The 26,839-nt window shown below is 49.7% G+C and overlaps 1 protein-coding gene across 1 annotated transcript in view; it reads right to left on the bottom strand.

The window, feature by feature from the left end:
• Positions 1-26,839, bottom strand: part of PGAP6 (post-GPI attachment to proteins 6) — a 43,769-nt gene that overhangs the window by 4,766 nt on the left and 12,164 nt on the right. The window contains exons 3-10 of the mRNA XM_084642377.1: positions 18,957-19,164; positions 15,806-15,939; positions 15,076-15,341; positions 13,011-13,360; positions 6,137-6,230; positions 5,136-5,259; positions 3,049-3,185; positions 801-979 (exon numbers count right to left, since the gene is read on the bottom strand). Coding sequence (XP_084498503.1) covers positions 801-979; positions 3,049-3,185; positions 5,136-5,259; positions 6,137-6,230; positions 13,011-13,360; positions 15,076-15,341; positions 15,806-15,939; positions 18,957-19,164 — 1,492 coding nt within the window. The remainder of the gene's footprint in view (positions 1-800; positions 980-3,048; positions 3,186-5,135; positions 5,260-6,136; positions 6,231-13,010; positions 13,361-15,075; positions 15,342-15,805; positions 15,940-18,956; positions 19,165-26,839) is intronic.

Raw genomic sequence — 26,839 nt, 5'->3', positions numbered from 1 at the left:
CCCTTCACCTCCTTGCAGAGATTCAGTTGCCTCATTGGCTTGTTGGGTTCCCTGCACTCAGTGGGGGAGGAACTAGGAACAGCACTGGGTGTATTCTCCAGGGCTCTGTCCCAATCTGCTGTGTGGAGTAGGGGAGTGGAGGGGTTGTTCTGCTTTACTTTAGATATAAGCCCTCTCATGGGCTAAGTGGAAGGTCCAGGCTCCAGGCCACTATCCCAGCTAGCCAAGGCAGAGCGTGAGCTGTCACTGAGTGCAGTGTGGCTGCCCCCCAGGCCTGCATGGTCCATGTCTGCTTCAGCGCCCTACAGAGGGGTACACCCAGTCACAGAGAGAATTGATCTCACAGGGAGACAGGGTAATTAACACACAAGATGAGCACCCCACCCCCGCACAGCTCTCCCATGGTTCCCATTGATCAGGCTCCAACTGGGATGCTAACATGACATTGGAAGTGGGAAGGCTGATGATATTTTTCATGCTAAGTTTTGGACTGAGCTGCAGCCCTGTCAGGTTCACCAGCACAGGCAGAGGGTTCACATGGGGCCAGGCATGTGTATTTTAACAGGTCTGTTCTCCACTGGAGGTGCCCGGCTGATGTCAGTGAGCGTTCCCAAGAACGGTGCAGGCTATAGGAAGAGAGCACCCTCCTGCTAAGCCTCTCCGTCTCAGGTATAGAGAAGCAGGCTACAGGAGCCATCACTTTGAGGGTGGGGGTAGTGGAGTGACTATAGCCTCTGCAGAGGGCCCAACACCCCGCACCAACTTGCTGCTGGGTGGCAGAGCAAACAGACATGACTTACCGTGGAGAAGAACATGGTGTAGGTGTAAACAGAGGCCTCCACCAGGTAGTAGCGATACAGAGCAACTGCAATGGCTGGCAGGAACATGAGGTTACTGAGAGTGAGCAGAAGGGTGGCCAGATTCTGTGAGCCGACAGACTGGGCTTTAGTGTTATCAGTGCAGCTCCATCCGCCCCAACCTGGAACACAGCAGAGAGGTTACAATGGCACATCACCAGGGCTTCCATAACATGCCAACAGCTGCCCAAGGATTCCCTAGCAAAGGCACACACAACCCACCCCCACACGTGATAAATTCCATATCCCTCTCAAACTCCTCTCTCCATATTCTGTGGGTGACCGAATGCACTTGCTGCATTAGCCATCTGCCTATTCCCCTGCTCCTGCAACTCCAGGCTCTGTTGCAGCAGCTCAGCCTGGCAGGGAATGAGGTGGGCTGCACCTTCAGGAAGGATGCCTGAGCTGGGGTCACAGTGATTCCAACAGGCAATGTGCATTGGCTAGCAGTAACAAGAGACAAATGGACACTAGACCTCTTCCTGCTCCTGGTGCTTAGCCATGGGTCCCAGCTAACATGGCTCCAACTGCCCATCTGAAACCTTCAGCCAGTGACACTCCTGCTCTCAGCACGCCCCCAGCACACAGTGATGCGCTAGCCCCGGGAGGGTGCAGTCTCCAATTTACCTGGCACTGGCCCAGACCCCAAAGCCTAGGGAACATCCCAACAGAGCCTAACCCTTATTTTGGAGAGGTTTCCATACTGCTCCTGTACAGTGGGGAATATCGGGGATGGCTGTAGATGGGCTGCAGTGGGTCTGTCAATTCCTCCTGGAAGTCAGGGCTCTCCATCTCCAGGCATTCTCAACTCGCTAAGCTATTTTTCAGACACAGTGATCAGTGGCTTGGGGCATGATGCTCTCCAGTGGCTGGGGGCTCAAAGGGGGAGATTCCTACAAAGCCAGAGAACCAGGATTGTAAACCAATGCCACAGTTTACAGAGGAGGCTGTGTTCTCGCTCTAGGGCCACATGGCTGCAGCCAGACAGCCAGGAAGCAACTGGCTGGAATTCGAGGACAGCCAGGAGTTTTGGGCAAATAACACCTCTGTGACTGTGAGGAGCTTATGATTTTCTCAAGTTTGTCCAGAGCTGGAAGGATCTGTGAAGTAATTACTGTGAAACCCCAGACTGCAATGGGTTTGCCAGCCACTTGCTCTGAGGCATTTAGAGTCCCAGGTCCAGGAGTGCGGGTTAGTTTTGATTGGATGCCAATTCTGTTGATTGACTGGATGGATGTCACTCTCCAGAACAGGTTTGTAGGGTGAATGTTCAGTTAGGAATTGCAGAGCTCGGGCTAACACTCTCCAGTATTCACGGGCCCTGCTGGGCCACTCATGGAAAGCAAACACAATGGTCCGAGAAGTTGGTTTTGATGTGCCTGCATGTGTTCAGAAAAGACTTGGAGGGGTTCACCCAGCTCTGCAATTTAGGAGGAAAGTCTAGAAGCCCATCTGTGAATTCCAAGTGCTGATTTCATCATAATAAAATGAATATTGTAGGGTAGGTAGGACCTACCCATGTCTCAGGAACTGGGCTAAGGTCTACAAGGACATGGCTCTATCCCATCCACGCTGCAACTCTTAGACATGTTGCGACAGTCAGGGAACAGGCACCCCCCTGATGGCTACACGGGGCCTAAACACACAGAGGCAACCAGCAAAGTCATCCTTCATCTTCCTTGGGCTATTTTCTATTTGATACAGACTCACGGCTCATAAGACCAAGAAACATATAGGCGCTCTTTGTGGATCACTGCATTCTTAAGGGTGAGAGGCCTTTGTCTCACTGCCACTAGCCTGGCCCAGGAGTGCCTGCATTGCTGTCCTTTAGTGATGCCACTGGAAGATCATGGTCCTGGAGCTACTTTCGTAAGGAAGGGGAAGTTGGGCCCAGACCAGCAAGCGCTGCAGCCAGAGGACCCTTCCCCAGCTGTTCCAAGCTGGAGGTGGCTGTAGCTGCTGCAGGTGGGTTATTCCAGTGCTCTTCACTAGCACAGGGTCTCTGAGCACTGCCCGGGCAGGGGCTGCATGGGGAGCGGTGGTTTCACCCTACACTCTCCAGCTCCGGGAGCCCCTGGACTCCACTGCCTGCATGTCAGAGTCCCTACACAGGAAAGGGGAAGTTCTGCCTCAGGGTGGATATGCAGGCTTGCCAGAAGGCTAGCCCAGGCTCCGGAGAGAGGGGACTCACCAGCTTTACAGCTGCAGCCAGCGTAGAGGTAGCCATGTCTTCTCAGAAGACTGCACTGTCCATATGTCCCACAGTCGTCAAAGCAGGGGGTGAGGTATGTAGAGACAGTCACTTTGGCTTTCGCTTTATTACATTCCCTGCAGCCAGAGGAGATTTGACTGTCTAATGAGCCTGAATATGCAGAGGTGCCTGCTGCCAACAGAACTCCCTTTGATCCCCTCCCCAGGGTAACTGAGGCTAGTACACAGCTTGGAGCCCCTCCCAACACTGGGGCCAGGAGATCCTGGGGCTGATGTCCCCCCTCCTTCAGTGTGCTGGGCTCCCTGTGCTGCACTGCCAGTGACCTGATCTCCACCCCTAGATTTGCCCCTCCCCAGGGGTTGGAGGAATGCTGCAGGCAGCGAGCACCTCTCTGGGGAGCCAACCCTTCCCCTGCTGCATGCTATGGAGCAGCCATAACAGCACCAAAGTGGTATAAGTGGTGTGCCCAGGCCTCCAGAGCCTCATGGACCACAGTGATAAATGGGTGTGGGGAGGGTGTTTGTGGGGGCTCCTCAGAACTAGCAGGTTAGAGAAACCTCCCCCCTGGGTATCATGGAAGAGCCTGACCACCCAGCTGGCTTGTCCCTCCTGCCCCCCGGTCTGGGAACCCAATGCAAGACCAAACCCAACAGAGTACTTTTGAGGGCTCTGGACAATCTCCTCTGAAAGGTCTCTGAAAGCCCCCAGCAGCACATGAGATGGAGGTACACATTCCAGCACTGCCCCAACCCAGATACCTCCCACCTCAAACCACCTCCTGTTGTCACCCACAGAAGTGGAGTGGGAGGGGCACGGAGCACTTGGAGTGAGGGGGGGGCATCCCATGGGGGTTGTCTTCCGTTGCCATACATATGGGACATGCGGGAGGGTTCTGGCCTGGCTGATGCTTAGTGACCTGCTCACTGGTCTGAATGGGTTCTTGAGTACCTTGGCCAAAGTGTTCAAACCTGGGGGCCTGAATCCATATTTAGACACCTGTATGGATGGGACCTGGGCTGGCAGGAGGTTCCAGCTAGGAGCTGTGAATGTGAAAGCCTGGTTGCAGGCCCCCAGGTCTGGGCATCTTGGCCTCGGTTCCTCTTTGATCCGTGCTCACCCTTATTTGTTTCACACAGAATGTTTTGCTGTCGGCCAGAGAAAAGGACCTGGCTGGGACACTGATTGCTGAATGGGGCAGAGGGAGTTGATGAGGGCACAGGAGACAGACCGATGAGCTGGCTCTATAGCAAAGGAACATGAGCTAGGTAGGGTGAATGCTACCCCAGGGTGATGGGCTCAGCTGCCTGGCTCCCATCCTGTCCATCTGGGTAGAGCGATTGCTTCCTATTAACCTCATTTCCCTTCACCACCTGCACCCCCCACCTCTTCGGTCTCATCCCCTGTGTACACTCTACTCCACTACGGGATCAGCACCAGATCAGGTAAATTTACACCAGAGAAGTGAAGCAGCTGCATGTCCTGTGCAGTCAGGGTTCAGCTGGCCAGAGAAAGCCACTGGACACCCTGAGGTCCACAGTCCTACCAGCTAGAAGAGTCAGTGCTCAGAGAGGCTGGGAGATGAGTTACCACTGAGGTGAAGCAGCATAGCCAGCCACCTGAACAGGCCTCACAGAGCACCGTGAGCCACCCTGGGGCAGAGTTTATTTGATGGTGATTGGATATTCCTGGCCTGCAGCTGCACTGTCCAACTCTCAGAGAAGAGACAGTGACTTCAGAGTCTGCAGGGCTCAAATGATAGAGAAATGCTCTCAACCTAAGGCTGCAGAGGCCCCTGCGGAGCTGTACGACAGCAGTTTTACTTTCATTTACAGCATGGCCGTTTGCAGCATCTGTCGGGTGAAAGCCAGATTCCACGGCCACTGGGCAGGCAAGAACGCAAGCCAGCACCAGCCTCCACCACTGCCTCCTCCAGGTGAGAGCAAAGGGGCTTCATGCCAATGGCTTCATGATGCCAGGTGGCAGAGCGCAAGGCAGCGCAATGGTGCAGTTTGTCTGCATGGTGAGGTTTGTCAAGGGGAGCTCCTGGCCAGCCATTGCACACTCACCCCTGGCCCTGTGGGCAGATTAGCTGCAGGGAAAGGAACCAGTTGTCAGTCTCTGGGTAGGGAATAATCAGCGTTGCTTCTGTGGAGGACGCAGTCACGTTCAGAGGGTAGCCCTGGAAAAAAGCTTCAGAGAAAAAGGGTGTTGTGCCATTGGTTACATGACGTGGCTAAGAACTCCCAGGAGCTCTGGAGCTTTGGCAGGAGGGGGAAAGGAAAGAGACAAGACCCATAGAAATACCAGGCTGAGACTAATCCCCTGAGCTGTGGAGCATCGGAGTTACATTCCCCACAGCAGCCTGATCTCTCCATGATTGGCCCTCCTGAGATCAGAGCATACCAGGGAGCCAGCCTTCATGACCAGGGAGTAGGGGCAATGGAAAAAGCCCAGACGCTACACCCCAGCACTCTCCAAGGCCCTGTCCCCACTAGGGACAGTGTCAAAAGATCCCCACTGGTTCAGCTCCACTGGTCCTTGCAGCACTGGGAACCCAGGTGCAGCTGGGCTGGGGTGTCTTTGCTGTATGACATAGTATGATGTTACCCTGCTCACAGCAGGATGAGTAAGGGCTTAAATCACCACCAGCAGCCAGCTACTCACTGCACCAGTGCTCCCACCGCAGCTAACTCCGGTGCCGCTCAGTGCTCCGCAGTGTGAGCAGGATCTCGGCAGTTCCCTCAGCTTCCTCAGGACCAAACAAGGCCCAGAGAGCCCCAGCATAGCAACTACACCCATTCCGCCAGCAGGAGGCTGGGCAGCAGCAGTGGCAACAGCATCTCCCCCTTACCTTGCTAGCACAGGCAGCTTCTTCCACAGGGACCCTTTATAACCAGGGGCCAAGGTTTGGAGAGGATGGCTCAGGCTGAAACAGACCATCACTATCCAATAGGAGCTGACGTGCTGCCCGGCTCCAGCACCAGCCACGAGACCATGCTGCCAGAACCCTAATGTTACACCAGGAATACAAGCAGAGCCCAGAGGTGGGTGCCAGTGATGCCCGTACCTGTGCTGCAGTTCTTTGTGGTATTGAGGGTCAGCACTGGAGAGGCAGCACTCATGCATGCGAACACACTAGCGTTGCCTATGCTTAGGGATGTCTGTGGAAACAAAACACACAAGATCTGAAAAAACATTAAGCTGACCCCTCCTCCTAAAGTCACCCTACCCCAACGCACCACACATTACCACCACCCCCTGCTATTACCCAGCCCCTCCCCACAACATTACCCGCCTATATCACTTCACACCTCCCCACATCCCCTAAACAGAGCATTTGGCATCGGAGATTGTAGAACAAACCCATCTGGCAACACTTCACTGCTCTCTGGGCAAGCCAGACTGGGGCACAGGTAGTGACTCTACCAAAGAGACCTAGAGGCGAATGGCAGACACCAATGATTTTGCTGACTTAATATTCCCGCTCTACACACATGCATATCATACATCATTTGAAAGCTTATTATGTCTGCTTTAAGAGGAGGTAGGGTGGGGATCTGTCATGCGGTGCTGTTACCACAGAGATGACACCATCATCAAGTTAACACGACCACTTTGAAATTTTTCGTTTGTTTCTGTTAGTTTAACGACTATGTATCATTTCAAGACATAAAATTTGATTTCTTTGTGACTCAAAAGCATCACAACAAACCAGAATCCTTGCAACAATTTTCTCAATAGTCTGTTTGTAGGCATCCCAATCAGCTTTAGCAAAATTCCATCGTATTGCCTGGTTTGGAAGAAACACAGGAATGTCGGTGCCTACATAGATCACTATAGGCCTATGTTGGCTGTTCAGAAATGCCAATAGTACTTCACATGATGCAATGAGAGTGTTACCACCCTTGGTCTTTAGACACAACTGTTAGGTCTGGATTGTACCCATGTTGCCAGTGGCTTGAATGGAATATTGATCATCGTTTTAGCACGTAAATGAATTGTAAGTCTTTATGCAGACATCCAGTCCATGAGATCTTTGCCATGGGTTTCATTTGTTTTATAGCCCCACTTAGTGTGGTGACTATTAAAATCACCTGTATAGATGTATGGAATACTCTGGTTTTGGCCATCTTGTGCTAGGGGCTTTATAGACATTGGTAATGTGGAGCTCCCCTACTTTGATAGTTGTGGTAAATGTGATCTCCTCTTTGGTTGATGGAATACCATTAAAATCTGTGATGGTGTCCTTGATGTATATTGCCAACCCACATTTTAGATGATAATTGCAAGTCATTAGGTTGTATCCATAGATACGGTAGTGCTTAGCCTGTTGGTCATTACTAACATGGGTCTCTTGCAACATGAGGATATCAATGAAAAAAGGGAAGGCTGCAGGCCCTGATCGTATTCCGCCAGAATTCCTCCACCATCTCGACCCTAAAGGACTTCAAAGGCTAGCAACATTGTAGTGTGCTACCTTAAGGATAGTACAGATCCCTGAAACATGGTGGGAGAAAATGTTAATTACCATTCCAAAGCCTGGAAAGCCCACCGATGAAGCAGGAAGCTATAGGCCAATTTCTCTACTATACATGACCTATAAACTTCTTGAATGTATCAGCCTCAAAAGAATATGCCCTTTTACTGAGCCAATTATCCCTGTCGAATAGGCAGGCTTCCAGCCAAAACATAGTTGCTGTGACCAAGTTCTGCCAATCACAACTCACATTGAGGCTGGCTATCAAAAAAACCCTAAAGACTGGCGCCATATTTGTCAACCTTTCATCTGCGTATGGATTAAAGGCCTGATGCTAAAACTTGCTAAAATTATACCTTGCTACCAAACACTTCTGTGGATCATGCTGAGTAACTGATGCCTATGGGAGTACATGTGTAATAAGACCAGCTCACCCTGTATCATAAACAACGGGCTACCACAAGGCTCTGTACTTGCTCCAACCCTTTTTACTATTTACATAAGTGACATGCCTCCAAAATTTGGATATGCATATGATCTTGCGATAACAATCCAAGTATCAAACCTCCATGACACTGAGAAAGCAGTAACTGAGGACCTCCAAACTGTGGAACAGTACTCCTGGAAATAGAGGCTCATACCAAACCCTGGGAAAACAATAGTAAGCGCATTTCATCTTGATAATAGAAATGCCAAAAACACACTGAAAGTAGCTTTCTGTGGTAAAAATGTGCAACATGATTACACTCCAACATATCTTGGAGTGAAACTCGACCACACCCTCACCTTCCATGATCATCTTGAGAAGGTAACTGCAAAAGGTAAAAACAAGAGCCAGCATAATCCAGAAACTAGCAAGTACAACCTGGGATGCATCTGCAATAGCACTTGTATATTTAGTAGTTGAATATTGTGCACTGGTATGGAGCAGATACAGCCACAGGTGACTTGTGGATACCCAGCTGAATACAGTGATGCGGTGCATCATGGGAACCCTTAAGTCAGCTCCAACCCCATGGCTATCTGTTCTAACATTGCTCCCCCACCGATATGCTGAATTGCTGCGACATTCCGCAAAGCTCAGCGAATCCAAGAAAACAGACATCTTCCTATCCAAGACTTTGACAACACCCCATTGCAATGTTTTAAGTCCTGCAAGTCTTTCTGGGAACATTCATTTAGTCTCATGCAATCAGGCTACGGACAGAAGGAGGCTTGTAAAGCAGATTGGGCTAAACAAGACTTTAAAAATAAGCACCTTGTGCTGAATCCCACACAGAAGGTTCCTGGGTTTGACCTTCCGTCGTCATCTTGGTCAACGCTGAACCGAATCCAAACCAATCAAGATAGATGTGGACATCTAATGCACAAATGGAAAATCAAGGACTCCCCAGCATGGGAGTGTGGTCCCCCAAGACAGACCATCAAAAATATCACTAACTACTGCCCAATTTATAAATAAGAAGGAGGCATTATTGCAATAAGTTCTGCTACTCCTGATGTAGCCATTTGGCTCAGTCAACTTCAGGTGAAATTGTAGTTGCTGCTCTACACCAGCCACACAAAAGAAGATGACAACTCCTCCAAATTCCACTGAAAGAACCAGGAGTCTGACACACAGCAAATGCCCCAGATTCAAAAGGCACTGTGTACTTCTTCAGGGCCTGCCTGAAGTAAAGAAACATGGTAGCATGGCACACTGTGTGTGAGCGTAGGCGACATTTCCAATCATCCTCTCACTCTGCATGGACATTCAGAAGTAGTATCTGCATAACCTGGAGAAAATGATCCCAGAATTTGAGTGCAGGCAGCTTGGCATATTCCCTTATCGGATATCCCTCCAGTAGTGGTAGCATGTGCTGAGTCACAGCATCATCTCTTTAACAGCATGTTGTGGGGACTCAGTATATTCAGACTCAAACACCTTCTGAGCATCAGCCAACATTTGCCAGACAAATGCTGGAACTATAGGACTACCTCCTCCTTGCTCACACCACTGAACAAATTAATAAAGTTCCAGGGCACTCAGGACCTCAAATACTAGAAGCAAGCCACATAAAGCATGACTGAATTGCTTACCAGCAAGCATTTGAGCTGCAGTACAAGCTGCATATACATCGGAATCAACAAGGTGGTCTCGCAATGCTGTGTTTCCCCAAAATTTCCCAGTACATGCACTAAAGCAGCATGGGGTGTGAAAAGCACTCAGAAAAATCACAGTGATATCAAGTTCATTTGGGAGAGTCCATTTCACTTGCTGAGCAACAGCATTCAGCTGCTGATACATGGTCTGAATGGCATACTGCTGTCATTTCCTTACATTTCAGCATTGTAGGATAGACTGTGGCCATGTCAGCTGGTTTGGCCTCCACAATAGGTATATATGAAACTACTGTGTAGGTGCTCTTCTTTGTTGCAAGCTTGCGGTTGAAACCAGGCCAAAATGGAACCACCTCTTCGTCTATCAATCAGCCAAAGGAGAAACTCCTGCACCAACTGGAGCAAAAAAGTAGCTGACCTCTGAACTACAATCACCTGGCTTTGGATCACATTCCCAGGCTTTCACTTTGGCTATTTCAGACCGAAAGATTGAAGCAGCATTATACAAAATCACTTGTTCACTGGAAAGCTGTTGATCAGGCTCATTCACCAGAAGAACATCCATAAAATATTTGGATGACTTAATTTCCTGTTTCAGATTACTAGCAGCTTGGATAGCATCAGCTAATGTTACTGCGGTGCACAGAACAATGGTAGACTTGCCTTGTCCATGCTGTGCATGAAATGAAGTGCAGAACCATCATGTTTTTTCTAATCTTGCCTGTAATTTGCTACTGGAACAGTTTACAGTTTCGACATCCGAGGAAAGTAGGGTTCTATATCTTTGTAGCAGCTTGGACAGGAAGAGAGACTTCTTGTTAGACAATATTATGTACATCTCTTCAATCAGCTGATAAAATAAGGTGACTGTATTGTTGCAGTGTAACTGGATAGTTTTGCTTTAAGATTCACTTTACTCAAGTAAGAAGAAAGGCATATTTAGTGACAAACTGCATCCTTAGCAATCAAGTCTTCCACAGATATTTTTTGCAACATGTCACCATCTCTGCTTTGAAGTGCTGCCTCCCTTAGAATGGTTGCTCTCTTGTATGCTTCCATTTTATGAAGTTTCTTATCTTTTTCGTGTGGTGTTCTCAAGCAAACAATGCAACCGGACCTGTCGCTGGAAGATGGGCTTGCTCCGATGGTTATAGATGCAGATGAACATGACGCTTTATCATCAGCTTCAGTGTCTATTTTCTTTCCTGGGTTCAATACAACTCCGTTGGTGTGCCAAAATTGACTCGTGTCTCCATTTCTGAAAGCAACCCCTGTGATAGAGTATTGGCAGCAAATCCTCTACACTAGAAAACTCATGCAGAGGCCGCCAACACAATTACTCTCTCCTGGAGTCAGCTGCCAGCGTCACAGAATTGTGTTTGGCACTGGTGGCTTTTGACAGTTTTGCATTCTTTTGATTTTCTTGAAACACAAAACATTTTTCAAAGTTTGCGGAGAGCCTTTTTCTCTTTAATGTAAACTTTAAGGGGCTTGTATCCTCAGTGTCTTTATACACTTAACTTCCCTGTAGAGGTAAAATTCCAAAAGCATATTGTTTGCATTCCCATCCCCACTACTACTACTTGTCATTTTGTACAAGTACACAAACTTGTGCTAAATTAAATCAAAATTGCCATTTTTGTTCCGTGAGCACTTTGATTGAAGCAGAGTATGAAGCTGTGTATTGTCATCTCTAACACGAATACTGACCTGTGCATAAGCGCCGCTGAATTAAAAAGCTAGTTTCTCCAATAGCTAGAACAACAGCTAGTACTGCATCCGTGGGCAATTACAAATTAAAACCTTCTACCAGGCAGACTAAGTGTTATATTGTATGCACAAAAGCTTACAAATGGAGAAGCATTACTTTAGGAATTCATGTATATTTATATCTACCCACTATGCAATATAAACTATGGGCATGCAATCTACTGCTACTGATACACAACCTTCAGCGAGACACTGATCCGGTCAGCAAATTTCAGCTGAAAATATAGAAAACTATTATAATCACTTGTGATATACTCTAATAATTAAGAATATGCAATGTGAAAACATTTCATGTCAGCATGTTGGAAAATACTGATATTTTCTCTTTTTTCCACATGCTAAACAGCTTCATCATTTCTGGGGGAAAAAAAATTGGCCATGCAACACCAATAAAAATCTTTTAATGTACTGTCATTTGGTAGCTTTGACCAATAAACACCACATTACGGTGCTGTAATTAACAGTAAAAGCTGTAGTCAGTCATGTTGCGGTGTTTCTGGAACTGCAAACATTACACGCATTTTGGGTACCACTGCTTCACCTCATCTACAGGCTACAGAACCACCTGACAGCGCCCCATCTTACCTCATCTAAATGTACTGAATAATAAATTATGTCTGTGTACAGAGGGTGGGTACATTAAACTCCAAAAATATGGTCCTTTTTGGAGAACTGCCACATGCCAACCAGTCATGGTTCCCAGAGACTGCTCTCACCCCCAGTGCACCAGAGCAAGAGGTGAAACTACCCTGCTGGGAGCATTAGGAAGGTTTCTAGTCAGGTGCTGCTGGTTATACAGCATGCACTGCAGTGCATGTATTACATGCTCATTGAAGGCTCACAAGTCGCTGCCCAAGTCATTCATCAACATATCAGGGTGAAGCTCCCCAGGAGGGGAACAGGGGGTGGATCTGACCTCCCAACACAGGCTGTTCACTCTAGCATATTGTTTTGCCAGGTCACAGGCATGGAGAAATACATTTTAGTTCCCATCACCCAACAGAGAGGCTGTGACTTCCCAAGGTCCTAGCAGAGCAGGGACTTGAACCAAAATGTCTCAAGTCCCAGGCCAATGTCTTAACTACTGGATCATCCTTCCTCCCTTGCTAATGTGAGCAGCCCCCTGCTTCTCTCAGCTGTTTGGGAGGCTCTGCAACCTGGGGTTTTCAGTGATGGCTGGGCTAGGGCAGTTGTGAAAGCTCAGGTTCTTTCCCACTGCCTCCCCACAGGCTGGGCTTTTCTGCTCTGCTGCGACTAAGAGACACTGACTAAATAACAGTTCCTGGCCCCCCAGTCAGGGCACTTTTCTCCCCCACAGATCCAGAGCCAGCTGGCAGGACATGCTAGATACAGAAGGGCAGATCTGTAAAATTCTTTGAGAAACTGAAAGATGAAAAGCAATGCATAGGGAGGTTCTCCCGCTGCTCTCTAGCTCCCCACCAACTCCCGGCCTCCGCAGGCCTGCCCCTGCAGCTCTGATAGCACCTATACTCCCCCGGCGGCTCACGACCAGTGTATGTGCATGCATGGCAGGGCAATTAGAGAGAGAAGATGCCAACATAAAGGCAACAGCTTACATGGGAGCACACTGTACCTCGTTCAGCAGCAGGTTCACCACCAGGGTGCCTCCACTGTCCATGCCAGTATTCAAGTTGAAGAGGAGAAGCGTGGGGAATTCAGAGTGGACAGGAATGCTGGGCCCATTTATGACTCTGAACCTCACAGAGGCAACATCCAGGTCCTCACGGATGACGGGCTGATTCTGGAGGCAGAAGGTCCCTGGGTCGGATGCATTGTTTGCAGCACCCACTGCGGGTAGAGTGGTGTTCCCCAACATTCCCGGGGTGCTGGCATTGGGACCCCCGCCCAGGGCTGGAGTGCTCTGGCTCTGATTCAGGCTGTTGTAGAAGTTAAGGAATGAATTGGTGCTCCCTGGCTTGCAAGCTGCAGAGCAATGAGGAAAGGTTAGCGTGGCCAAGACCAGCAGGGGCACACCGCTCATTGGAACTGGAGGACTTTGCTTAGGGGGATGCAAAGCCTTCAGTTCATAGGACTGCAAAGCAAAACAGTTTGATCCTGAGGCCAGGGCTGGAAACCAGGCCTCACCCCTCTAGGTGGCTGAGATTTGTAGGGGTGCACACACTAAGTGGGTGGGATGCCTAGACTCCCCCTCTTCACATGGCCAGGGAGCAATTCCAGTTATTTGAGTGACAGGGACAGGACCTGGTCACTATTACAACAGTTTTAGACACACAAGCCCTGGCAGTGTCCATGCACAGGCAAGGCACCTAGGGTAGGGAGTCGCTGACACCTCTCATTGTCTGCTAACATCACCTGGGTACAGGGGGCATGGGGCACCCACACTAACTGCTGCCACACGAGAATGGGGCACTAGCTCTGGTCGTCTCATAACTGCTCCATGTACATAAAGTACGAGAGCTTCCCCTGGGCCTGGTTATGCTGCTGCACTGGGCGGGGGTGAGGGATGGGAGTTAAATCTGCCTTGAGCCCAGTTACAGAACCAGGAATAAACCGTGAAGTGCGGGGGCACAATCTGAACTGTGACACTCAGTGCTCCACTTGCTTTGGCAGTAGGTCACCACAAACAGGTACTCACAAAAAAAAACAAAAAAAACAGGTTTTTCCACTGAATGCATCTGATGAAGTGAGCTGTAGCTCACTAAAGCTTATGCTCAAATAAATTTGTTAGTCTCTAAGGTGCCACAAGTACTCCTTTTCTTTTTGCAAATACAGACTAACACGGCTGCTACTCTGAAACCAGGTACTCACAGGGGCCAAAGTGCCCCATTACTGAGCTCAGCTCCTTCCCTGACCCCCACCCCACAAGCGCTGTTTTCTGCAGCAGCTAGAGACACTGCTTCCCTACGAGCACCCACGGTTATGCTCTTTTGCCTCAAGAGCCCACCAGAAGGCAGAGCCCCCAGAGCCCTCTTATTGGTTGGGAGAAGAAAGTTTCTAAAAGCTAATTTGTTAAGAATTTTCCAAGGATCAGATAAACTCCCCAAAGTGAAACCCAGCTCTGAGAGCCAAACGAGTCTTGGGCACCCAATACGCCACTGGCCTGCCCCACATCGCTCAGAGACCAGGCTCACTGCAGAGCCTCCAAACAGCCAGCAGATGGTTATTGCCTCAGTACTGGATGGGAGAGGCTGCCTCTCTCACTGCAGTGCCCTGAGCTAGCCTCTGCTGCCCCAATGGCCTTTTAAGAAGTCTGTGGCTCAGAAACCCTGGGCTCTTTTGAATTCCCAACACAGGCCTGCTCCGCCCAACAGAATCATCTGTAAGCAGGCAGCAGAGAGGCCTTGCAGCCAGTGGTCCATCATTTAACAAGCAGCAGCACACACAAGGCACAACTGGATCCCAGCCTCCTGGAAAGCTTGACTGGCCTAGCCATTGCCAGGCAGCAGGGATATGGGGGACAGCGACCCACACGACTACGTCCAGTCACACGGTATAGGCTGCCCCCTCAAGACATGGGGCTTGTCCCACCTCTGTTTCCTCCCCCACATCCCAATTTACCCCCCTAGGAAGGGCACAGGAGCAAGCCAGCCTGTACTGGTGAAAGCGCAGTGGAGACAGGGCAGACTGATGTGCACACTGGCCTTTCCCCACATGGCTGGCAGCATCCAAGAGCACACCTGTGAAGGAGGCAATCATCTCAAAGGAGACGCTGGCGTTGTCGGTGCCCAGATTCTCTGCCATGATCTGCAGCCACTTCTCCCACGGGGGCGAATGGAGGACCAGGCTGCAATCCACTGTCTCTTTGCAGCGGAGGGTTTTCTGGAAGGACTGCGGCAGCATGATGGAGCCCAGCACGACCCGTATGGCACATGCCTTTGTGCTGTTCACCACACAGCTCCGCAGTGTGAACTGCATTGTGGCAGTGTACTCGGGGATGAAGACCCTGCAGGAATGGGAGCCATCAACACCTCAACGCCTGCCTGAACACAAGCCACCCTGGGGCACTAAGGGCGGAGAAGGTCCGTAGCCCTAAAAAGTGAAACCCTCCCAGGGTGAGTCAAGAGGGGCTTTGGAGCCCAGCACAAGGTCACTCTGGTTTGTATTGCTACAATCCTGTCCAGGATAGTGCATTGTAATGTGTAACTGTCTCTCTAAAAACACCAGGAAGGAGTTTGTCTTTCCCCTCCTTGAGGGAGTGGGGCCCCATTTAGTACAAACCCCCACCTCCAGCCCGCCGACAGACCCTTTGGTTCCAGGGGAACTATCACAGCTCTAGCTCGCTCCGAGATGCAAGGCAGTCAAGGGCCCTCCGTGAGATTTGTGCGCGGCTCTACTAGGCCAGCACCTATGGGAGAATAAAAGCCCCACCCGCAGCGCCACGCAATCTCTACTGTCACGCTCACTTACTTGACGTGCAGTGGTCTAGCAGGCGAGGCAATGGTTTGCTGCAGGGGAGTGTCCGGTTCCAGGACAGGGATATCAACAAGTCTCAGCACAAACATGTCCGGCTGGAATATATAGGCGCATGGAGTGGAGAAACCCTGCAGGGAGAGCAGGAAGGCAGCTTAGCATCAGCCACCAGGGAACACCCATCCAAAAACTGCTTTGTTGGGCGAAAGATCAGCCAGTGAAGAGCCCAGCTATAAGCAAGGGACCAGCACCCACTGCCAGTCCTTCCTGACTCCCAACCCGTGCTCTCCTTCCCCAGCCATTGCCTGCACGCACAGCGACACCTGAGCCCAGGGGTTCTCAAACTGGGGGTTGGGACCCCTCAGGGGGTGGCAAGATTCCCACGTGGGGGGTCACAAGCTGTCAGCCTCCATCCCAAACCCTGCTTTGCCTCCAGCATTTATAATGGTGTTAAATATATAAAAAAACTATTTTTAATTTATAAGGGGGGGGTCGCACTCAGAGGCTTGCTATGTGAAAGGGGTCACCAGTACAAAAGTTTGAGAACCACTGCTCTAGCCCAAGCAGTGGCAGTACAGCTGGTCTGTCTGAAGGTGCATCTCACTGTGCTCCATTACTCAGTGCTACACACCCACCTGCCCCCAGCACGTGCCCCATTCTCCTCTGAAAACCCACTTCTCCCGCACCACAACCATGCCCCAATGCCTCCAGTCACCTCTCTGCAGTACTTCTGCCTGCTAACCGTGCGGCACTGCACATGGGGTCTGCATGTGGGTCCCTCGCCTGAGCAGCAGGTGTCCCACACAGCAGAGCACTCCATTCAGGCTGACCCAGGTAAGCAGGGATCCTTGGCTCTAACGAATACCAAGGATTACTGCTCCTGGAATTGCCCCACATTCGACCCGTTCTCATTCCAGGGGACGCAGCCCCAGAGCCACATGCTGCCCCACAGGCCCAGCCTGTGTCAGAGCAGCACGCCCACCCAGCAGGCCAATCCGACACACACCCGGCTCCTGCTGGAGCCTTTGGGGCAGAAAAGAGTGTCGGCAGCAGATACTGGGTAGCGTATCACACAGTATCTTCGCTTTCCTCAGTGGAGTTCCTGTGACATGGGGAGCAAGTGAGGGGTTTCAGCGAGAGAGGACTAAAAGGCAGAAAGGAAGTGAAAAGGTGGAAGAGGTGAGGTGCCAAGTGGATCACGGGATGCTGGCAACCATGCCAGGGAGGTGGCATGGTATGGGGAGACAACGCAACAGGCACGGAGTCCCCAACACCCTTTTCAACAAGAGAATCTGACTCAGTCCAGAGACAGTGAGGAGCAAGCATCTCCCAGCAGGTGGCAAACTCAGTGTGGGCCACTGGTTCTCCAGACACAGGCAGCCTCCCCCTTCCAGCCTGACTCCATCAAGCAGCAGAGCCCATTAGGTGAGGAGGATAAGGGAAGATTGAAAAAATTGGGTTTGTTTAGTCTGGAGAAGAGAAGACTGAGAGGGGACATGATAACAGTTTTCAAGTATATAAAAGGTTGTTACAAGGAGGAGAGAGAAAAATTGTTCTTCTTAACCTCCGAGGATAGGACAAGAAGCAATGGGCTTAAATTGCAGCAAGGGCGGTTTAGGTTGGACATTAGGAAAAACATCCTAACTGTCTGAGTGATTAAGCACTGGAATAAATTGCCGAGGGAGGTTGTGGAATCTTCTTCATTGGGGATTTTTAAGAGCAGGTTGGACAAACACCTGTCAGGGACAGTCTAGATAATACTTAGTCCTGCCTTGAGTGCAGGGAACTGGAATAGAGGACCTCTTGAGGTCCCTTCCAGTTCTATGATAATTCTATGATTCCATTATGCCCTATGGGGAGCCTACAGGAGGAGGCAGAGTGAGCTCCCGGTAGGCATGCCAGAGTGGATTGGAATCTGGATTCCTCCAGCAGCCAGTCTGTACTCATGGAACCTCTGTGCCTAGCACATGCCATAAGAACGCCCCGAACGGCTCAGAACCGTAACCAGCCAACATGGGCCTGCAGATACCCTGGCCTCTCCTACCGTTACACAGAGCAGCCCTGATGCCACCTGCCCCCAGCCCCTCAGGGTACCTCTCCCTGGTGGAAGGCTCTACCCAGATGCCTCCCTAGGGCAGTGTCTCTGGATCCGACTGTCTCAGGGTAGAGCCAGGAGAATGGTGGAATTTATCAAGTCAGTCTTTGGACAATAGGCTTAATCATGTGGCATTGGCTACATTTTTCAAGTCCCTCCCCAATGAATGTCCCCTTGGTATCTGGAGCCAGACTGGCTCCAGCAAAAACTGTCTATCCCTCCTGGGGGAGTCAGATACCAAAGCCAGAATGGACCACTGTGATCATCTAATCCAAGGGTTCTCCCGCTTCTCACAACAAAAGTTATTATACAACCCCAGGAAGGGGGGCCCGAAGCCTGAGGCCACCCAAGCCCTGCTGCCCTAGGTGTCGGGGGGGGGGGGGGAAGCCTGAGCCCCAACACCCCAGGTAGGGGGGTCAAAGCAGAAGCCCAAGGGCTTCAGCCCCAGGTAGGAGGCCTGTAACCTGAGTCCTGCTGCCCAGGGCTGAAGCCCTCAGGCTTTGACCTCAGCCCTGGGGCCCACCAAGTCTAAGCCAGCCCTGGCGACCCCATTAAAATGGGGTCACGAACCACAGTTTGAGAACTGCTGACTAGTCTGACCTCCTGTAGAACACAGGCCAGAAAACTATGCCACAATAATCCCTAGAGCAGATCTTCTAGAAAATCACCTCCCCGCAGAAGCAGAGGGGTGTAGCTCCCAAACAGCCTTTCGCTGTATTGTCTGGCTTCCCAGAGGAGGGGGCACCATCTCACAGCCTGGCTGGATGCCAACTGGGCTCCCACTTACCACGGGAACATAGACATGGGCTAAGCATGCATGGACAGCTCAGAGAGTTCCATCCCTATGCAGCCCCTCTCCCACATCTCAGCTGCAAACTCTGGGAACCCAGGGTTGGCAGAGTGACTCTCCTGTGGCTGGAACGCCATTCCATGCCCAACCGCACAGCCATGGTGAATGGTTATCTCCATTCCTCACTAGAGGCAAGGTCTTCCCTTGCTGGGGACTTTGTACTGGTGAAAGGATTCTGCACTCATGCCCCTTGTAGCCCTTACCTTCACTTCGATCTTGCCTGCAGCCTGAGGCAGGTGAGCAGCGATGAACCAGTCTCCGGCAGCTGGGGTGGTGATGTTCACAAAGGTGCTGTTCTGCAGGGTGATGCTCAGAGTCATGGTCAGGTTGTAGGATGGGCGGGCAGTTGCGTTCAAGGGAAACTGGGTGCCCAGTGGGTTAATGACAGGAGGGGCTCCGTAACGGAAGTGGCTGCAAGATAAAGCAGGGAAGGATGCACATAAAATGCCATGCCCACCCTCCAATAGCACAAGCACGTACAGCAACAGCGAGGCTGGACTGGATCAACTAGGGAGCAAAAAGGAGGCAGCAGCCTGGTCCCAAGGAGAGCTGCAGGCTGGACTCCAGATGTTGCCTTGCCCCCTCCCACTCTTGACCTGCCGGCAAATCCTCCCGAGGAAAAGAAAGTGGGAACATTTCATTGGCCTGGAAAATAATTAAAGCAGCAGAATGTGCTCAAGGGGTCTGAACTTAGGAATCACCTTCCCTTCCAGCCACCAGTGTACTCAGTGTGCAAACCAACATGGGGGTGACTTTTCAGCCAGCGCAGGACAGAGATCAGATCAAGAGAACAACCAGCATGTGACCCCAGCACCAAGAGAAGGTGGGTCCAGACACCAGTGACTGATTAAATTCAAGCAGCCACAGGCAGGAAGTTGGGCTGCAGCAGCAAAGGGACATAGGAATTGCCAGGCTGAATCAGACCCAAGATCCACCTAGTTCAGTATCTGGTCTCAGACAATGGCCAGCACCAGATACTTCAAAGGAAGGTGCAAGAACCCTGCAGTCCCACTGTGGGATAACATGCTTCCCTTAGAAGATGGCTTGAGCCCTAATGTGGGAGGATTTATAGTCCTTCCAAAACTATAACAACTGAATATTCTCATTACTCATTAAGTGTCCAATTCCTCTCTGAATCTTGCTAAGTTCTGGGCCTCAACAAAACCCTGTGGTGATTACCTGCTGTATAAAAGGGCATTTCCTTTATCAGTGTTGAATTTGTTCCCTTTTAAAGTCATTGACTGTCCCCTTGTTCTAGTGTTAGCAAACAGAAAGAACAGACACTCCCAATCTATCACCTCTAGACAATTATTTGACTGACTTACAGCACCTCTTATCCCTCTCCTCTCTAAGGGAACAATCTCAGTCATTTCAATCTCTCTTCCCAGCCTCAATCATTCACGCTGCTCTTCTCTGAACCTCTAATTCTGCAGTTTCCTTTTTCAGATTGGGTGGCCAGTCCTGCCCACGGGATTCCAGTGACAGCCGCACCATTTGCTATAGAATGGCATCACCATATGCTAGCAATGTGGGCAGGAGGGCTTTACCCACAGGGTGCTTGGGAAGAGGGAGCTAAGTGGCAAATCAATGTCAGAAATAAGTGGGGCACTAGGGCTGCATTCAGTATGGAGTGCAGGAGGGAGCTGCGTGCATTTCAGGGGGAGAACAGCAGAGTGCAGTTAGAGCTGGGTCCAAGGGCATGGGGAAACTCAGCAACCAGCACCACTCCCTGCCTCTGAGAGAGCAAGCTGCAAGGGACCATACCCAAGGCACTTTGCCAGGCCCCAAGAAAGGATAAGTCCATGTTTATGCTACAAAATTAAGTCTACCTAACTTATGACGGCATGCAGCCGCCGTAGTAATCACATTGCCTGAGCGTGTCTACACTTCGTTCCTGGTGTCAGCAGTGCGCATCCTCACCAGGAGCACTAGTATCAATTGTACTGTCAGCGTGGGGCAGTGTGGGATGGCCCCTGAAAGCCAGCATGAGTTGACATAAGCAACGCAGCATCTACACCAGAGGTCCTCAAACTGTGGGGCACACCCCCCTAGGGAGGCATGGAGGAACATCCAGGGGTTACAGTGGGGCCTGGACCAGCCCCCACAGGGTGGGGGGAAAGGGGAGGGAGCACTACCCAGCCCTTCCCCAGCCCCCAGTTCTGCTCTGGCCCCACCCCCAGTCTCAACCACTGGCTGTGGCTATGTTCCCGACCTGGGGACGAGGCTGGGGGTAGGGCCTGGAGTGGAGCGGCGTCTGGCCAGAGGCTCAGCTGCTGGTCCCCACCGCAGCCTGGCTGTGGCTCCGATCCCACCCCCAGCCTCAGCCCCTGGCCGCAGCCCCACTCCTGAACCCGGACCCAGACCCGCCTCCAGCTGCGGCCTCAGCCTCTGTCCCTTTACCTTATCCACATTCCTCCCACTCGAGCCATGGCCCCATTCCCGGCCCCAACAGGGCATGGACAATAGGGGAAGGGAGGAGTGCAACCTTCAAAAGTTTGGGGACCGCTGGTCTACACTGACACTGCATCAACTTACCTCCATCAACTTTGACTCTCTGTCACTCATGGACGTGGAGTTATTAAGTCAGCGCAGCGGGGCCGTTACGTCGGCGGGAGCAAAACTGAAGAGTAGACACTTCCATAACTAGGTCCCTGTAAGCTGCCCGGTGTTGACCTAACTCTGCAGCGTAGACCAGATCTAAAAGTCTACGTACCTCTCCTCCCCACCCCCATTGTCTGGAAAACACAACTAACAACACAAGAAAAGCAGTTCAGTGAACATTGTGCGTACAAACAGAGGGCAGGCAAAAGCAGATGCAGCTCATGTTGGAGCTGTACAAGCTTCCCAACTCAGCCCCATTAGTGCAAGACAATTCTGCATTCCCATCCCTGCACCCACAGCTCAGCCAATGCATCTCTATCTACTCCTGGGGGAATTCTGCGCCAAACTAAAAATTCTGCACCAAAAAAATTAAAAATTCTGTGCACAATATTTTTAAATTCTGCAAAATTCTGTATATTTTATTTGTCAAAATAATGTGATATAATCACTCTGGTTTAAATTATTTTGGTAATTTATTTAAACTACAATATAATGGATAGAGAACAGGAGTGGGGAGCAAACCCCCTTGCCTAATAGTAATATAGCTAGGTTTTACCCTTTATTTCGAGTCAACAAATATATGCAGCCATATGCTCCATGTTACATCATAGGCAACTGAAGAGCAAATGAGGGAAGGGGAATCAAACTCACAATTTATATTGGCTACTGACCATCTCCAGAAAGGTCAGTAGCAAACAGTTCCTGGAGCACATTTTGACAGGAAATTTTCTCAGTCCAAAAATTTAGACCAGTTCTAAACACTAAAGCACCATAAGCACTTATAAGGCCATACTGTCTTTTACACCACTCTGGCAATGTAAAAAAGCCTTAAAATTTTTACACCTATTTTATACTTCTGGGGGAATTCACAAAGACAGTGGGAATAAACCACTAAGGAGGCAGGCTGCTACATTCTGCTCTGCTTGAGGGGACAGAGCCTGCCTCCATGCTTACCTCCTCAGAAACACCCCAAAGCCCGGTCCCTCCATGCTGAGCGTGCTGCAATAGCGAGCAAGAGGGACAATGTGTGTCTCTCTCTCACACACACACACGCATCCCCCTCCCAGTGGTGATTTACGTCTCTATCGGCTGCTCCGGGTACCCAAACCAACCTGCCTATGCTGCTGGGGAGGGGCACATGACCACTCTTGCAGCTTCCCTTTGCTTCCTCACCAGAAGTAATTTTTTTCTGAGGGGAAGCAAAGAAATCTGCGGGGTACATGAATTCTGTGCAAGTGCAGTGACACAGAATTCCCCCAGGAGTATCTATCATGATCTGCAACAGCCAGTCCTGCTCCCAGCGTTGCTGATGGGAGTTCAATGATCCCTCCCACAAGCTCTGCATTTGCATGTTATGAGAAGGAGTAAATAGCACTTCCTTATTTACTTTCTCCCCACCAATCATGATTTTATAGACTCTAACATATCCCTCCCTTAGTCGTTTCTTTTCCAAGCTGAAAAGTCCCAGACTTCATAATTTCTCCTCATATGGAAGCCGTTCCATACCCCTAATAATTTTTGTTGCCCTTTTCTGAATTTGTCTAGCTTCAACTTCTAGCCATTGAATCATGTAGAGTCCCTTATTAAACGTTTGTTCCCCATACAGATACTTATAAACTGTGATCAAATCACCCCTTAACTTTCTCTTTGTTAAGCTAAGTAGATAGAGCTTCTTGAGTTTATCACTGTAAGGCATATTTTCTGATCCTTTAACCATTCTCATGGCTCTCCTCTGAACCCTCTCCAGTTTATCAACATCCTTCTTGAACTGTGGTCACCAGAACTGGACACAGTATTCCAGCAGCGGTCACACCAGTGCCAAATACAGAGGTAAAACTGCCGTATCGGGTCAGATTAATAGTCCAGCTAGCCCAGGACCCTGACAGTGGCCGGTGCCAGATGCTTCAGAAGGAATGAACAGAATAGAGCAAGTTATCGAGTGATCCATCTTTGGTCATCCATTGCCAGCTTCTGGCAGTCAGAAGTTTAGGGACACCCAGAGCACGGGGTTCTTGCCCTGACCATCTTGGCTAATAGCCATTGATGGACCTATCCTCCATGAACTTATTTAATTCTTTTTTTAACCCTGCTATACTTCTGCCCTTCACAACATCCCCTGGCAATGAGTTCCATAGGTTGACTGTCCATTGTGTGAAGAAGTATTGACTTATATTTGTTTTAAGCCTGCTGCCTATTAATTTTATTGGGTGACCCCTGGTTCTTGTGTTATGTGGCGGGATAAATAACACTTCCCTATTCACTCTCTCCACACCATTCAAAGATATTATAGACCTATATCATATCCCCACTTAGACGTTTCTTTTCCAAGCTGAACCATCTAAGGCTTTTTAATCTCTGCTCACATGGAAGCTATTCCATGCCCCTAATCATTTCTGCTACCCTTATTTGAACATTTTCCAATTCTACTATATCTTTTTCGAGATAGGGAGACGAGAACTACACACAGTATTCAAGGTGTGGGCATACCATGGATTTATATAATGGCATTATGATATTTCTGTTTTATCTGTCCCTTTCCTAATGGTTCCTAACATTCTGTTTGCTTTTTTGACTGCTGCTACACATTGATCCGATGTTTTCAGAAAACTATCCACAATGACTCCAAGATCTCTTTCTTGAGCAGTAACAGATAATTTAGACTCCATCATTATATATGTATAGTTGGGATTATGTTTTCCAATGTGCATTACTTTGCACTTATCAACACTGAATTTAATCTGCCATTGTGTTGCCAGGCACCAAGTTTAGTGAGATCCCTTCGTAACACTTCGCAGTCTGCTTTAGACCTATCTCGAGTAAATCTGTATTATCTGCAAACTTTGCCACCTCACTGTTTCCCCCCTTTTCCAGATCATCTAGTGCTAGTGACTTATTACTGTTTAATTTACCAACTTGTTCCAAACCCTCCTTAACTGACACCCCACTCTCTGACAGTTTCTCAGGGTATGTCTAAACAGGCAAGTTTCTGTGCAACAATTTATACCACTTTTATTAAAACACTGGCATTAAACCAGAGGTGGGCAAACTACGGCCCGTGGGACCATCCTGCCTGGCCCCTGAGCTCCTGGCCCAGGAGGCTCGCCCCCAGCCCCTCGCCTACTGTTCCCCCTCCCCTGCAGCCATGCCACCATGCGGGCAGTGGGGCTGCAAGCTCCTGCCACTCTGAGCGGCATGGTGAGGGGGTGGCAGCGGCACGCACAGCAGTGGCAGGTTGGGTAGGGGGACACAGGGGGCAGTCAGGGGACGGGGGCAGTTAGGGGACAAGGAGCGGTTGGATGTGGCGGAGGTTCTGGGGCGGTCAGGGAACAGTGGGGGTTGGACAGGCGTGGGAGTCCCGGGGGGCCTGTCAGGGGGCAGGGGTGTGGATAGGTTGGGGCAATCAGGGGACAGGGAGCGGGAGGTTGGATAGGGGGTGGGATCCCAGCGGGGGCGGTTTGGGGCAGGGGATCCCAGAAGGGGGCAGTCAAGGGACAAGGAGCAGGTGGTGGTTGGATGGGTTGGAGGTTCTGAGGGGGGACAGTCAGGAGTCGGGAAGTGTAGATAGGGGGAGAGGGCCAGGCATTTGGGTGGGCACAGCCTTCCCTACCTGGCCCTCCATACAGTTTTGCACCCAGATGTGGCCCTCGGGCCAAAAAGTTTGCCCACCCCTGAATTAAACAGTTGTTGCATAACCACACTGTGCTCCTTGTGACAGTGGAGGGCATCCACATTAGCAGCTCTTGCAATGGCAAAGAGAGCAGTTAATTGTGGTAACTATCCCACTGTGCAACTGGCTGCAGAATGCTTTTGGAAAGGGTTTGCAATGCCTCGTGGGGCAGGCACAGCATCACATGACGCAGGTTTCCCAATCCCCCTGTTCCATGGGCATCCTATTAGATTGCCAGCTGCTTTTCAACTGAAGTGGGGGTGGGGGAGGAGTGTGATAGGGAGAGTGTGTGTGTATGGCGTGGGGGAGGAGAGAGAGTGTGTTTTGGGGAACAGAGAGTGAGCGCACTGGATCCTCTGCGCTGAAAGGCTTATGACTGGAGATTTTTTTTGCAATGCTGCAACTGAGGAATTTCTGTGCACAAAGTGGCTTGGCAATGTGTACACCTCGGGAGTTACACCACAGAAAGCTGCTTTACTGCGCAGAAACTTGCCAGTGTAGACAAGGCCTCAGATTTGTCATCTAAAAAGAATGGCTCAAGTGTGGGCGTCTCCCTCTCATCCTCATCAGTGAAGACCAAAGAGTTCATTTAGCGTTTCTGCAATGGTCTTGTCCTACTTGAGTGCTCCGTGAGCACCTTGATCATCTAGTTGCCCCACTGATTGGTTGGCTTTCATCCAGCATCTGATATTTGGCATGCCTAATTATACTTTTACATTTGACTTCCCAGACTTGAAGCTCCTTTCTATCTTCCTCAGTAGGATATAACTTCCAATTTTTAAAGGATGCCTTTTTTCCTCTCTAACCTTTTCTTTTACTCTGGTGTTTAGCTATGGTGGCATTCTTTTGGTTCTCTTCCCTTTTTTGGGGTGGGGGAGGGGCATACAGTAATTGAGCCTCTATTAAGATGTTTCTAAATAAATGCCTGCAAGCTGCATGGAAACTCACTCTTGTGACTGTTCTTTTAATTTCTGTTTAACTAACTTCCTCATTTTTCTGTAGTTTCCCTTTTTGACGTTCAATGTTACTGGGGTGGGTTTCTTTGGTATTTTCCCCCTTACAAGGATGTTAAATTTAATTACATGGTTACTATTACCGAACAGTTCAGCCATATTCACCTCTTGGACCAGATCCTGTGTGCCACTTAGGACTAAAACAAGAATTGCCTCTGTTAGTGTGTTGCAGCCAGGAATTACCTTGTTCGTTCCAGGACTAGCTGCTTGAAGAAGCAGACATTAACAGTGTTCAGAAATTTTATCTCTGCATCATGTCCTAAGGTGACATATACCTACTCAATATGGTGATAGTTGAAATCCCCTATTATTATTGGGTTTTCTGTTTTTGTAACCTTTCTAATCTCCCTGAGCATTTCTCTATCACCGTCACCATCCTGGTCAGGTGGTCAGTAGTATATGCCTACTGCTATACTCATTACTCAAGCATGGAATTTCTATACATAGAGATTCTATGGTACAGTTTGATTCATTTAAGATTTTTACTATATTTTACTCTATGATTTCTTTCACTCATCTGCAGCATGACCTACCCTGGCATTCCTGTATATTTTGTACCCAGTATTACCATGTCCCATTGATTATCATCATTCCACCAAGTTTCTGTGATGCCTATTATATCAATATCCTCATTTAATACCGGGTAATCACGTTCACCCATCTTTGTATTTAGACTTCTAACCTTTCTATTCTAACTGAGATTCCCCTGTTTATGCATCCCATTATTGCATTACCCCTTTTGGCCATAGCATTGCATGGGGAGCTCATGTTCAGTGGATTATCCACCATGACTCCCAATTCTTTT

The sequence above is a fragment of the Lepidochelys olivacea genome, assembly GCF_965140295.1.
Source record: "Lepidochelys olivacea isolate rLepOli2 genome assembly, chromosome: 10".
Lineage (NCBI taxonomy): Eukaryota > Metazoa > Chordata > Testudines > Cheloniidae > Lepidochelys > Lepidochelys olivacea.
This window is presented reverse-complemented; position numbering and strand designations above follow the sequence as displayed.